We start from the raw sequence: 15,600 nt of genomic DNA on the forward strand, positions 1-15,600 counted from the left end.
TACGAAGTGATAATTAGATTGTATAAAATGGCTATTGCCCAGAGCTCTTAAATCACTTGATTAGTCATTTACTTTTTATATTTTCAGATTTTTTTGTAGAACAATAAACGATCAACAAGTAAAACTCGTGTACATGGCGGCACAGGACAGGGACTGTTTCCGGGGTACTTGAAGAGCCAATTTAATGAGGAATATCAGTGTACAAGATGTAAAAGGCATCAATTATTCTTTTGTTGAGTAAAAACATTGAGACGCCTTTTTGGGTTTTAGCTTTTGTACTTTACATATTTTGAGGATTTGTTTCTCGAGGGTTTTTGAAAGATTTGTGTGTGTGTGTTTTGTATTGAGAAGTAACTGTTCTATGACATTCCACGTTTTAAATACCACATTCTTATAAATCAAAGATTTCCTTGTTAAGCGTCTCCAAGGGTTTGGTTCGAAGGAGGGAGTTGAGATGAAAAGAAACATATGTAATGGCTGACACAGCAAAAAATACAAGTTCCCTTACACCTTTAGCTTGTTACCGGGTAAATTCGATATCTTCCATCGCCGAATCAAGAATTATCCTTCAGACCTGTTTTTATATACAGTAAAACCAACCTAAACGGAATCCTTTTTTAAATAGATATAGGGTTTACGTAAGTTCAAAATACAGTGAAACTGATATGAAAGAACTTCTGAAGCTGTCCGGTTTAGACCGGTATTCTCTTTCTGGTTTATTCTCAGTTCGATTTTGACAGGCCTCACTGTAGTGTCATCTTACTAGCCATTCCACAGATAAGATAGGTATATACATATCTAGTTCCTTTAAAATTATTTACAAGAACCACATTTAGCGTTTACACGTGGTCAAGTTATTGTAAATGTAAAGTTCCATGTGCTTATTTAAAATGTCGGAACCGAGTTTTTTGTTTTTTGTTTTTGTTTTGTTTTTGTTGTTGTTGTTGTTGTTGTTGTTTTAATCTAAAACTACTCTAGTCGACTACTTCAAAATTGCGTAGTCAATGTAGAACATTAGAATGTCTTTGACCTACATGTACTTAATTCATCAATGGCGTCATTGAACTAGTCCTGTTATGTAGGACATTGCTGTCCTTTTCATCAATGCCATCTCGTCTGTGTAAACTGTTCTATTATAATTGCGTTTTGTTCCCATAATAACATATTATAATGTGTTTCGAATTCTGAAAATCCATGTTATCTTTTCAAAAGATCATTATACATGTAGATCAAATATTTCCAAAGTTCAGATTTTCTTGTTCAGCTTACAGTCTGGATATTGGCAAGTTCAGTTTTTCATAGTAATTATGGTTACGGTCTCTTCAAAGCAGAAATGCCAGCATCTCATATGCTAATAAACCCATCTCTACCATAAAACGGTAGTTAAGCCTGTCCAAAGCCGTGTTATTATCAGTTTTCATATTTTATAAATCTTGTTTAAAAGTTACAAGATTTCTGATAGATTATGACACTTTAATGGCTAATATCTTATTAAATAAACTCGAAAATCTGTTATTATCAAAACCGCTATGTAAACGGCCCCAATGGAATCGAAAATTATTAGAGTTTCATTGAATCTGTTAATCGCTGGTTATTGAAGTGTAATTAGAAGATATTTACAAAACCATTTTACTGAATGAAAAATAGTCAAGTGCCCATGTGAAGTATCACTTATAAAATCACTCGAGCGAAATATAATTTTCAGATTTGTCGTTTTTCAGTGATGAAAATGGAGGATTTTTTTTCTTTGCTTTATTAAATTCCACGTGTGCGTTAGTTTTAGACATTATCAACAAAATATCTTGTTTAAATTTCTAAACTTGAATATTTGTTGAAATTCATTGATTTTTAGTGTTTATATAGTTTGCCAGTGCTATTAATTCAATTAAAATATGAATTTGGAGTTACAGGCGCAATATGCATAACTAGACTCTTTGAAATAACTGAAAAAAATTGAGGCCCCGATAACCATTGAAGCCACAGGACGGCGATAGGCTTTATTTTTAGGTTTTTAGGTTTTGGTTAATGCCATTTAACAATAAGGATTTTTTTTTTTTGGGGGGGGGGATGGGTACATGTAAGCCATCATATTCCGATACGTGATGGTTCGCTTTCAATTTTTGTAAATTTCGGATTTTATGATTTAGAGTTATTTGACTATGCTCATGAAAAAAAGTTGTTTTAGAGTTTTCTGACTATAAATCAGTAGTCCTTGCACCCATATCCATAAAATTCTGGAAAAGTTTATCACTATTAATGTTAGTTCCAACTTTAATTGTGATGAGTTTCTGACTTTTCCTTTTTCGAGTTTGGGACTTTACTCTAAAAAAGGAGGAATTGCCCATAATTGCTCAATAACTTCAATTTCTCCTGCAACTTTGTTGAACATTTTATTTGCTTTACTTAACTATTATATATTAATCTAGCTTTTGTATTTTAAAGCCAGATACTGCAAAATAGACATGCATCGACAACGATTCGTGCTTAATGTTTAAAACAATATCAATCTACTTTTACTAAAGGTGGTTAATATCAATACAATATTGGTATTTCTTTTGGCATAAAATCCAAAGAAAAAAAAACAGTAACTGAGGATCTGTGTCAATTACAAGATGTTAATTCAGGGCCGAACAAGAAAAGAACATGGGAAAATGAACAAATAGCTTTTAAAATTTTAAAATATGTAAAACAATTCATTAAAAAAAAACAAATATTTGGTGGGTAGTGAAACTGTAATTATGAGAGGAATTCACGAAGGACTTCCGTAAATACTTTATTTCTTTGTATTAAATAATTGTCCCTTCTTTTAAAAAAAATCGAATATGCATATATATATGCGTGTGTACGTGTCTGAAATATTACTTATTCAATTTTTAGTTCAACCATTCTAAATTGTATATCAACCATATCATATAATTTTTAAAGAAATATTTGAATGTCCGTTTAGCATAATATTTGGATAGACAAATGGTAGAATTTTGTTTGAAGACAATAGAGTCCCTTGTTATATTTGGCGTGTTCGTTTGTGTATTTACGACATCTACAAAACGAGCACGAATTTTTGAGAGAAAAAATGTACTAGTGTATTTATAGGAATTTTATTTATGTAGAAATATGAACATTTCACTTTTTGCATGACTCCGAGAAAAAATAATATATTACTTCACTTTGAGCATTTATGAATTGCTGGGAAAATAAAGATGTATATGAAATGTATTTTCCTTAATCGTTACAATTTTAGTTTCTTTCGAAACGAAACGTAGAGAACTATACCTTTTAATACATTGATCAAAACAAGTCGCTGATATTTACAAAAGGCAAAAGATTTCATCCAAGATTCATAATTTTGCAGAAAAATAAAGGAGCAGTATATTTTTAAATTGTGCGTAGAAATTAAAGTTATTCATATTTGAGAACAATTAAAAACCGAAGAGCTCAAAAGCATTTACTAAATAAAACAAAGTCCATTTAATATTTTTTGTATATATGAAAAAAGATTCAAAAATGACATCATAAAAATATTTGGAGCATTTTATTTGATAAAAAAAATAATAAAATAAATTTATTTTTTCGAATCTTAAAAAGTAAAACTTAATGTTCGTTTCATAACAAATGCGTGAAGAAGTGATAAAAGTTAAAATTTAAACTTACTTTCCCACGTTTGATCTTGCGAGTAAACAAAGGAAACATTTCTCGAATGTAACTGATAAAAAAATCCGAAACAAATAAAAGTGTTAAGAAAGTTAGGACATAGTCTGGCGCCATTATCTTGTGAAAGTCGTCTGCTCCATGTAGCTTCGTTAGAACTATATTCTACATCTTACTTGGTGACAAGAAAAATGACCACGCTGTGAGTTCCTTATAACAATATGTTGTCTTGTCATTGTTCAGTAATAAAAAATGTAAGAGTGCTGATTCGAACAACAATAGCATTCAAATAAAATTAATATTAAATTAATTTTTACCTTAAATTAATATGATTATCAATAAACCCCATGAAATCACTCAGTAGGCCAAGCCGAGGTGAGCAAAATTATGTGTATTAAAACATCATTTCAAATTTAATTATCGTTGATTTTGTTTATTTAGTCTATGAGTTTTTCTGACTCTTTATTAGAGTACTATTATTTCTAAATTACTTGACTCGTGTGTGTAGAAATGTCAACTCAATTGGAACGGACCAATCAAAATTACCAAATAAGTCAATGGGCGGAGCTTAATTCTTCTGATGAATAAACCAAATAAATTTTGGGTCGTGTTCACAGATTTAAATACAAGGTTTATTCTGAATGTAATAACATTTAATAGGGCTCTAGCATAGAGAATGAGAGAAGTTGATCATTGGGTATAGGACTATTTAGCTAAAATTACCCTTAATAACTACAAGTCAAGATTATTGCTGAATACCTGTAGAGTTCATCAATGTTTTGCCGATTTTGACAACTAAAATCGAATTTTAATCACTTAACATTGGAACTTCAGACTTACATCTGAAGTTGTGACTTAACATTCAACTCTGGATTTACCGAGCTACAACAATTACAAGATGCAATTGAGTGTTGGGGGAGTCCCCGAAGTGGATCCGGAAATGGCTGGAAAGTCTGCATTCATGGATCTTCAGCAACAACAAGGGATGCATCACGGAATGACACACCCAGCCTATCCCAACCGTTCTCTGTACCAGGGACACCCTCACTCAGGACAACATGGGGATAGTATATTTTCTAACCCGCAGCACGCTCGTTCACTAGGTTATCCTTTTCCGATGAACTCTATGTCACCCGGTTCTGGGTATCAGCCACCAGGCGGTCATCCGTTCCCGATGCCACACTACCACCAAAGTCCGTCACCTCCTAGGGATGGTAAGTACTGCTAATGTTGTTGCAAATTATTTTTTTCATGTTTTCTCCATTTAACACTAAAAATCATACGCCAATGTTTAGTATACTTACACCAGAGCACGATTTAATGTAACCATAAACTTTTGTACCATACTAGACTGACGGGACACCCCCTTAAGCATGAGTCAAACATCTGAAGTGTTGATGTTTCATTTTATATTATTCACTTCAAGGTTTTGTTTACAAATCGGTCTCTCCTTAAAAGCTAAAGCATGTAAAAAAGATATTTTTTCTTTATCCTATCTGGCCATGGGTTTAAACAAAGAAACTAAACATGTCGGAAGTTTCGAATGAATGGGACAATTTCACGATCACTGATCACAAAGTTGTTTTATTTTCAGCAAGCAAAATGCAAAATGTTTTGATCAAGAACGTGAAAAAAATTTAAAAAGTCACTTTTTTAAATTTAGAAATAAAGATATCTGTTTTGAAAATTATTGCTGTCAATTATGAGATAGAGTGACTAATATTTAATTATCTATTAAAAATTAAGATAAAAGGTAGATAATTCAAAATACATTTCTACAGCTGTTAATCTGGAAAAAAAACTTGAAACATAATTTTTTTCGCTTTAAAACATATTTTTTTTTAATAAATTTTATGCAAGAGAGGAGCACAAAAAGGAACACCATGTTTATTTTTGGCTTTATGATATAATGAATTGGAGTAAAGTGTCAATATTTCAAACTTAGAGTACTGGGAGTCTATATCGGCATGACACCGTTTCAAAACTAAAATTAAAAACTGTCACAAATAATTTTTCACTGTTTCCACTTACGACGAAATGTATTTAAATCTAGACCCCGTATCATAACTATAAGAAATAAATATATTAATTATTGTGTTTTTAATTGATACCGTCGCGAAATATTGGTAACATGAACCCTCCTTGAAGGAAATTTTATAACGAATTCAATTTTACATTTCTCTTATCTAAACGGCTTAAGGTAAAATTGAGTAATTTTTTTTTTTGCAATTGCATTTTATTAAATTGACAAACAGACGAACCCCTCGATTTTAAAAGTCCACGTGCATTATTATAAAATATTCGTGGAATTAAGGTATCTTTCTTTCTCTTTCAATTAATCAATTCATTTCACTTTAGCTCAGAACTTACATGGTTTTATTTTTTTTCAACGCTTTTAATTATTATATTACGTCCGTTTTCTTTCGGGGATAACGATTTTATTTTCCCTCTTTATTTATTGTTTTTCTGTTATTTTCTTCTTTTTTTTTGTTCCAACAATCTAGATGTAAATTAAATTACCATCTTTTCCATTTATAGAAACTGAAGATTTATTTTTTATGTCTATAGACAAGTCCCAGATAGAGGAACTCCGAATAAATGGTAAGGGTAAAAAGATGAGGAAGCCCCGCACCATCTACTCAAGTCTCCAGCTACAACAATTGAATCGTCGGTTCCAGAGAACACAATACCTTGCTCTCCCGGAGCGAGCAGAATTAGCAGCCTCGCTCGGTCTAACACAAACTCAGGTATGTGTCGATTTCTTCTTGCTCCCAGTGTTTTTTTCTATTTAACAGCACCAAAAAAAGTCAAACCGAGCTGTAGAACGTGGAGCCTTGTATAGCAAGTTATAAAAAAATGAACTATATAATTGTGGGATCTCTGCCCACAGTATTCAGATAAAATTTATTTTATTCCGAATAAATTTGAGTCTCAACGAAATCGTACATGTTCTTTTCTACAAAGCCCAAAGAATGAATTGCAAAATTAAAAGAGCATTTTAAATCAGCTTTTTAAAGCAACGTTTTAAAAGTGTTAAAGTGCAGGCATTCTTAAAAGGTAAATTTTTTTTTGCTCGATTAAAATAGACCTCGCAAAATTCAATTGTCAAAAATTTACTCAATTTGATTGAATTAAATTAAAATTGGAAACTATACCTCTGTAGAAAACTATCCTAACCATAATTGATAACACACACTCCTGAAGAAGGAGTAGCAAAGCTTTAAGAGAAAATATTTTCACTATGGGCTATTGTGAAAACGCTCTTGTTTATATATCTTGTGGTTTACGATTAATTTGACTAAATTCTAGTAAATTAAACAAATTTAGGGTTAAATTGGCTCAATTTTAGGTTTAAGAACTGTATTTACCTGCAAAATTACCCAAAATAATTATTTTAGGAGTAAGGAAAATCATACATGATTATAGCCAATCAGAGAATACGATGATGCTTAAAATTTCATAATAATCCTTGCTAAGAAACGTTAAGTCAAAGTAGCGTGTTTATGTGACAAGAAAAATATGGAGTTCGGGTCAAATTCTCTTCAATCCGATATAAAAACATTTGTGGGAGACATTTCGTATTGATTTGCAATGGAAAGTGTTGCTTTTTGTTAACTCGCAAAAAGGTTTCCCAAAATTACATATTATTTTATGTAATTTTGCTAATCATAATTATTTTGTATTTCTCTAAATGGGAGAGTTCGCCATTAAACGGAATTTATTACAGTTGTATTGGTATTTGGAAAGAAGTCTCTCTCGTTTATACTCCATTTATTTCGTAGAACACTTTTTCCTCTTAAAAAAGTTAAAAATCACGTATTTAAAAAAATATACAAATATACATTTTATGGTGAAGCTAATTGTGGAAGTTTGTAATCATGGGTATGCACTTGTAATACAAAATAGAATCGCTAAACCTTAAGAATTCACAATCTACTTTATTCTCCAAACGTTAAGAAAGGTCAATTTCAAAATTTTCAATTAACATGATAGGGCATTGAAGTACGGGAAATGACATATCTTCCATCATCGCCTGAGGCATTGGATATGTAATTTCAATACATAAAGGTGTTTATAATTCTGTAATTACAAGATATAAATTATTTAAAGATCAAAAATACATGAAAAACAAACGACCGATAATAATCTTTGTCCGGTATTTTCAAATTATAATATTTTTATTGGATTAAAGTGACCTAGGGCAAAATATACCATTGGTCAATGTACTGATTTTATTGTAAGTATTCAGTTTAGGTACCAAAATTGCTAAAGGGCTGTCATGAATGCCACATTGTTTTGACACTCGAACAATCATGCAAGAACAATTGTTCTGATTGGATGTCTTTTGGTGTGACCTCATGGAATTGCTCGGCTCCTGGTGGGAAATTTGGGGCTAACAGCCGTTAACGGTAAGACGTCAAAAAGTGCGTGAATGAACTTGTAGGGATGAACACTTTACGATGCTCAAACCGAGAAAGCGCGTAATAATCTAATCTTTAACATAGAGACCCGCAAAGCATACTATTTCCGCTTCAAAATTAGCAAGACAAGTGGGCTAGTTTTTAATGGTCATTGAGCATAATGAATGAATAAATGCTCTGCGGATTTAATTCCATAACTTCTGCCTCTTTAACCCTTTATATTTGTTGTTCTTCCTGAGGGAAATAGCATCTTGTAACGCGACAATCTCAGTTTCTTGTCGTTGTTGTGTTCCCAATCAGATATGTTTGCAACCACTTGGTATTATTGAATCAATTATTCCCAGAAGGATAAAAATAAGGATTAGATGATGCTTGAGTTTGGTCTTAACGTCGATAAATTAATTGTCATTATACGAAAAATCATGTTGTTGAAATGGTTATTAGAGATATCAAAAGAGTCTGAAAATGAATTAGATATCAAAAGAGTCTGAAAATGAATTAGGTGTTAGTTAGTAGACACTCAAGTTACACACAGCGGCGGACGTTCGTTTACCGCTGCAGACAGACCTATCGAAATTCTCGGGAATAACATCGCGTAAAACCGTTAACTTTTTCCCGACTTTGCAAGATTCTTGCATTTTCTGAGAGGGCTAGCTGCAGCGTCTATAGTGAATTTCGAACGTCAGACGCTGTTTCGGAGAAAGACGCTACCATGTTCATGTTTCGATTTGTCGTGAATTCAAGTTCGAGTAGCAAGTGTGACCAATTATAACGGGAGCCAAATGATGCAACTGTTACCGTTTTTAAGTTTGTCAATTATCGTATCAGTCCATATATATTCAGCATAATAATTAGATAGATGTAAATTATTGTCGTTGAACTTCATTTTTGGTTCCTGGTTGTTCATTCTGTTTTCATTTTTATAGTTAAACAGACGAATAAATTTTAGACATACCTACTTGTATAAAAACTAATTTGTTATTCTTTATGAATTATAAATTTTATTTTTCCATTTAATCATTGAATCGAAGAAACATTATGAAAAAAAAAAAAAACGATAAAATTTGATGTAAATTTGAAAAAAAATCTTAGGAATATAACTAAAATATACATTTGTGGCCGGTTTTCTCTTAGATCAGTTTTCTCTCAGATCAAATTGTTTTCGAGGTCGCACCGTGGATATGATACATCTTTAAAGAATTTAGTTCAAAGTGAAAAAAATATTTTTAGCTTCATGGTGGGTGAAATGAAACCCGAACAAGATGAACCTTTCAAAGGCCAAAAAAAGACCATGTTCACACATGAAGAAATCTGCATTAATATAAATCATTATATAAAAGGGAACGAACGGGTATGAAATTTAATTCTTGGGTATAAAATGTATTTTCTTTCACCAAAACAATTCACGTACGGAAATTAGTCGATTAATATACAGGTACTATAGCTTAAACTTGTCAAGGTATCAGGTTAAGTTTTCACAAGACGTTTTCATTGTCCTGGTTTCTAGTTTGATTTGTTTACTGGCTGCCATCGTTAGAAACAGTAGAACCAACCCTTGAAGTTGTTGTTCTTTGAGATTTCATGGATTTATATTCCATTTTAGCCCCCCTTTCCAACTGAATTATATATCTGTAAATACTAATTCATCTCTCCGAATTACATCTCTGTAAATGCAAACCCATCTTTATACTGTCCAAACCACTCTACAAATCATTACACAGGATTAAGATTATGGCAAATAGTATTCAATATGATCAAGTGTAGTTTTTTTAACAAAAAGGAAAAAGGGCGTTCAAAATAAAAACGAAATGAAAAATAAAAAAATGCAATCAAAAATTAATTTAGATGGTTCCTATTTGATCTTATCACCTAGAATTAGAGAAACATTAAAATAAACATGAAACATTTTGCGTATTGTTTTGGTATCGTTTTAGTTCGCTTTTTATCGTGTGATCATCATGCGTTCCAGTAATTACGTTCAATAACAGCCACATCAAAAGTGTTCATTTATTTTCTGTGTGTTCTCTGTTTAAGCAGTTCACTAGTTACATTATCTTTAAAAACAATTAACGAAAAATTTGGCTATAACTTACAGTATAGATTTTCAAACCTAATACAGTGTCAACGGTTTGAGTTTTGTGTCCCCGGTATGTTGCGTTTGGCGATATCATTGAAAAATGTTATTGATAGTTTTTCGAACGCTGTCTATTTTCAAGTATTTTTTTTTCGAACGCCGTCTGCGTGAGGCAGATCTTTACAAATGAAGAAACCCCGTGTCGGTTGGTTCGTAATATTCTAAAATTGTTAATCAATTTTAAGAGAAAGATAATGTATTCTTAAATCTATTGTTTCCTTGTACATTTTATAGGGTTGACTTGAAAAATAACAACACAATTCATTAAGGAGAAAAAAACTTGACACGGGAGGCATATGACATTAAAGCTAAAACACACACAAAAGTTTCTCATCTCAGATTTCAAAAATGTATTGAAAATCCACAAAAATGATTTATGATTTTAATTATTCAACCAAGTTGATGAATTTTCCTGTCGGGACCTCACTACCTCTGACGACTGGGCGGGGACCATCTCATACAGGAAATGACTTTTCCCCTCCCACCCTAACGTTTTGTCAGTCGTTCGTCTGCTGTGTCACACTGGGCAACAACAATGGACCCTTCATCGGTCTAATCTTTTTTCTCATATTCTCTATTTAATCTCTTGTCCCCTTTAAATAGCTTGTTAGTTTTAAATCTTCACATTAATGGTTGAACGATGAACTACTCTAAATCAACAAGACGAACGAATAATATGTTTAATGCATCTATTCTGCTTCGTCGGGCAGATGTAAAATCGTGGCCTGTCGTCTGCTGATAATGCGTAGTAGATGAATTAATAAGTATGTGTAGAGCCGTTAAAAGGCAAATAAAACATGCGTTTTCTGATTCGTTTTTAACATGGAAACAAAAGAAAATCTAATCAAATGTGTATGATATTGTATACAAATAGTATTTGGACTGTCTTGGTTCATTCTTACATTGAACAAGTTTATAAACAATATTATAAATGAGCGAGTTATAAAATGCATGTTTTGTAACTTTCCTGGGATGTTTATCCTCATGTTTAGCCTGCCTCTTAACTATTTTTTATATAGATATTGCATCTCTCTTGTATCGAAATGACTAATAAAGTTGATAGGATTTTTGTATTTTGTTAAAATAATATCATGATAAATTATAAGATTCTAGTATCTTAATCGAATTTTAAAATGTTGCCATCAAATTATTCTATGGGAGAAATTCTCCTATGTAAAACATGTTAACCGTTGAAGAGATAGACTCTTCAAATCCTATGATACTTGAAAGGTGGACATAAATTCGTGAAGTGTGACAAAATTGAATAAATTATAAAAAAACAACATATGTTACATTAGCAAATATGTCTTAAAACTTGTTATCACACCATTTTCGTTTTATTTTATTTTATTGCGTTAAGCTTCGATTGATTTTTAATTAAAGATTTTTTCAGACATTTACATTACTATGCGAAACTTTAACTGTATCTTCAATATCAAATTTTTACCTGAGAAATAAAGTTGGTCTAATATCAGATTGTGAGAAAGATAAAATTTAACGAAGTTGCTGATTAAGGAGACATAAAAACTTTCCCCTTTAGCAAATTTCTCAGTTTTACGGGTGACAGCATTGTTGTTCCGTTGTGGACCGAAACAACAGCATAATACCCGGAATGCGCTTACGACCGTGTACCCAGTGACTAAGCATGATAAGATCGGCTTGTGCTGTTTCCTATTTTATTTTTTGACATTTGTAGAAAATAAACAAAGTTATACAGGTGTGCTATATTGGGGTAAACGGATAAAAGGGATATAAAAGTTGAGGGGAGGGAAACTCTGCAAAAATATTTGTAAAAGACTAATGAATTGGCGTCTGACCATTGACCTAAATGACCTTATCATGTATTTGCTGTGACCTATAGGGTCAATGTTAAGCATGGCAAACAATTCATTTTCTTTATGCATACTAATATTTAAATCTAAACGTTGAGATGTAAAGACTTGCACACATATAACTAGTAAATACAAAAAAGATCCTTGTGTCTGAATAATTCAACATTTCCGTTGAGCACGTTACTACTGAAATCCATTCGAACTTTGATTAATACTTGTACTTTACACCATGATGACTGGGAGCTAGTCTTGATCCCCAAACAGCATGAGTTCAAACCAACTCATACTTAGCAACTGTGCGGTTTAGTTTGACGTAGGTCTCTTTTACCATGGTTTGATATTTCAGTTTTTTATATGGAAATTCTCCTCATGTATGCTCATTTTTATGAATATTTCTCAATTGGTAAATACGTTTTGGGGCAGATGAGAACGCTGAGAAATATTTGAAACTTTATAGACACTCTAATAGCATTGTGTGTTTTCCTTAAATCTGAAATGTACAACTCCTTCCTCGGAGCAGAATGCCTACATTAATTGTATAGGGAATGACACGACCACGCCTACTCCATTTCTTATTCAAACTGCCTCGGATATAAAGGAAAAATCACTCAAACTTGTAAAAAAGATGTTTTGTTCGTAGTCCGTAAGAAATCGTTTAAGGAAAAAAATATTTCCTTTGATTTGCGTAAAGCAGTCGTGTTTCAAAAGCCCTTTATGTGTTTTTACAATGAACTCACAAACCAAACATTGCATTTAAAAGTAGATAGTCTTTTTTATGAATTTTCAAATAATTGTAAATATTACTTTATCTTTGAGTACGCTCCACATTCAATGGCGAAAAGTGAACTTAATTTCCACTTAGCTCAGATATTATGCTCATATAGTGTATTTCATATTCTTAATCCACTCAAAAGAGCACATGTAAATAGCAATTATGTATTATTTGCTAATTGTATTAAATATAAAATGAAATTTAATTATTTGGTTTTCTTTCTCCTTGAGTTAATTCAGGTTAATCTATAAAACACCGTTTTACACCTTACATAGTCAAACAAAAAGGGCAACTGTTTAGCCAAAGGTTGGGCTTGAGTTACATGGTTTTCTTTGTACAACGTGACCCCGTAAATACCATGGGTTCACGGAAGAGATATGCCGCGCTCGAGTAAAGACAGATGTCCCAGTAAATGTCGAAAAATTTATAGCAGGCTAAACAGTAACATTATACCCCAGTAAGGTTTCTAATACAAAGAAAACTTAATGGACCCTATAGGTCTTGGCTGGTCAAACGTAGTATACACATGGGGTAAATCGGTACAGAGTACGCCATGTAAATGATGCATAATTAATTATCAAGTTAAACCTAGTGCCCTCCATAGAAAATTAATCTTCTAGAAATATGAGAAGGATCCGTGATTGTTTCGCATATCAATCGGAATTTTGAATGGACCAGAAACAAATCACTGGTTCATTCATCATGTTTGTTTACATGAAAAATTAGTCACAGGGTGTATTTTGTACCTGTTAAGCTTAAAATCTGTTCATTGTTTTTTTTCTGTTTTAGGTTAAAATTTGGTTCCAAAACAGAAGATCGAAATACAAGAAAATCATGAAGCAAACAGGTCCTGGAACTAACCAAGTTGGGAATCAAGGTCAGACACCAGTGACGTCACCAACTCATCCGCCTCAGCAAGCAACACCAGAAGCTCACAATCCTGCCGATAATCCGGTTGCTCACCAGCAACAAGGCTCTCAACAAAATGGACAATCTCACATGAAAATGGAAAATAATCAACACCCAATGATGTCTTCACCATCATCATCAGTCAGTCCTCAGCCATCTTGGGGTGAAATGAACACTGGACATTCTTCCGCTTCCGGGTCAAATTCGTACATGCCGATGTCAACAATGTCAATGTCTTCAATGCCCGGAATGGGTCCAGGAGGAATGGCCGCTATGTCTCACTACCATTCTTGGTATGCCCAACCACCAATGAACCAGCAATCATGCCTAACGTAGACTGTCTCCATAAAATAAATAATTAATTTATTAATTTTATGTTGGGCTCGCCCAGACTCGCTTTGTTGGTGGCGACCGGTGCCTGTGGTACACATAAAATGTGGACTTTACCACTTGCTTAGTCCCAACATTGTGCTATAATAAGCTGCGCGAGCTAGCCCGGAAGTAAGCTGTAGTGGTGAATACGCATGCGATAGACGTTTTATATAGTTTGTGAAATTTGTGAATGTAGTATAAAGGCATAGTGATGCCCTTGCCAAGAAAATGTATAAAACTAACTGTATTTATATGTTGAGTATGTTTAATACCTCGTAGTTTATTTCCATGAATCTTAAGACCGATAACGATTTTAGCTCAATTAATTTTATTTGTGAATATGTTGTTTCATGACCATTAAAACCCAGTTGACACCATATCGTGGGCGCAAAGATACAATGAAAACTGTCTAAGTTGAACCCTGACTGAATATACTGGAAAACTTTTTTTAAACCAGAATTCAAGTGAAGTCCTTTCAAACCCATTTTCAGTGGGGGATCCTTGGGGGCCCAGGCTCCCTTAGAAAATTGCAATTTTAAAAAGTGCCGCAAAATTGTTCGAGATACCCTCAGAATGCAGGATTTGAGGTTTAATATTTCAATTTGTATTTTTTTTGGGGGGATGCCCCTAAACCCCGGTGATCCTGTCATGAAATTATTTTTGTCCCTCCTTTGGACCCCCCACTGATTTTGATACATTCTGAACATATATAGCCAAATACCTTTCTAAACCAAACAAATCATCCAGTCACAAAGGGGTTCAGTTCAAACAGGTTTCACAGTACACATCTTTATTTCAACGAGTGCAATATAAGTTCGTGTCGTTTTGTTTGAATCATTTGTTTTCTTCGCAAACATTCAACTGCAAAACTCAATAAAGATGTCACGGAACTCCAGAGCGATCCATGATCTTGGTGTACTGCTTTTGTTTCAGTTATTTTCTGTTTTAACGTGCATTTATTGTTAATATTTGATATTTTCTATTAATACCATGTTATTGATGTTTTAAAAATTATTTTACACAAAGACTTATGTTTTCTTATAGAATAATGAAATCCATTTTTATGTTCTTGCGCTGTCCTCTTTTTAGAAAGATCGGCGTAAATATGAGTTGCATTTAAATTAAAATTGTAATAATGTTTTAATAAATTTATTAAATGCCAGTTTCTTTTTAGTTTCATTCATTCTTGCGGCATGTTTTTAGTGCATGCAAACAAAAAAAGGTTTAATCATTTTAAAGCCGACTACAAGACAATGGAAAACAAGCAAGAAATGGTATGGACAATCCGTAATCCATAATCGAACAGACCAGACTACCTTACCTACCAAATCCGTAATCTGTAATCAAACGAGTACTAGACTACATTACAAATGTACCTACCAAATCCGTAATCTGTAACCAAACGAGTACTAGACTACATTACAAATGTACCTATCAAATCCGTAATTTGAAATCAAATGAGCACTAGACTACCTTACCTATTAAATCCGTAACCTGTAAATAAATGAATAC

General features: G+C 32.7%; 1 protein-coding gene across 1 annotated transcript; it reads left to right on the forward strand.

Annotated features, from left to right (window-relative positions):
- The first annotated feature begins 2,066 nt into the window (after window positions 1-2,066).
- LOC148612649 (homeobox protein Dlx1a-like) lies at window positions 2,067-15,250 on the forward strand. Its single transcript, XM_088594299.1, has 3 exons — window positions 2,067-4,862; window positions 6,217-6,395; window positions 13,597-15,250. The coding sequence occupies exons 1-3, from the start codon at window positions 4,547-4,549 to the stop codon at window positions 14,050-14,052; spliced, it is 951 nt and encodes a 316-aa protein (XP_088450425.1). The 5' UTR covers window positions 2,067-4,546; the 3' UTR covers window positions 14,053-15,250.
- The last annotated feature ends 350 nt before the right edge of the window (window positions 15,251-15,600 follow it).

This window comes from Perna viridis, chromosome 7 (assembly GCF_037379345.1).
Source record: "Perna viridis isolate PV_CMFRI_1.1 ecotype Kerala chromosome 7, ASM3737934v1, whole genome shotgun sequence".
NCBI lineage: Eukaryota > Metazoa > Mollusca > Bivalvia > Mytilida > Mytilidae > Perna > Perna viridis.

Coding starts and splice junctions, on each gene's coding strand:
- LOC148612649 (XM_088594299.1), top strand. CDS start 4,547: ATGCAATTGAGTGTTGGGGGAGTCCCCGAAGTGGATCCGGAAATGGCT. Junction 4,863..6,216: donor TCCGTCACCTCCTAGGGATG/GTAAGTACTGCT, acceptor TTATGTCTATAG/ACAAGTCCCAGATAGAGGAA. Junction 6,396..13,596: donor TCGGTCTAACACAAACTCAG/GTATGTGTCGAT, acceptor TTTCTGTTTTAG/GTTAAAATTTGGTTCCAAAA.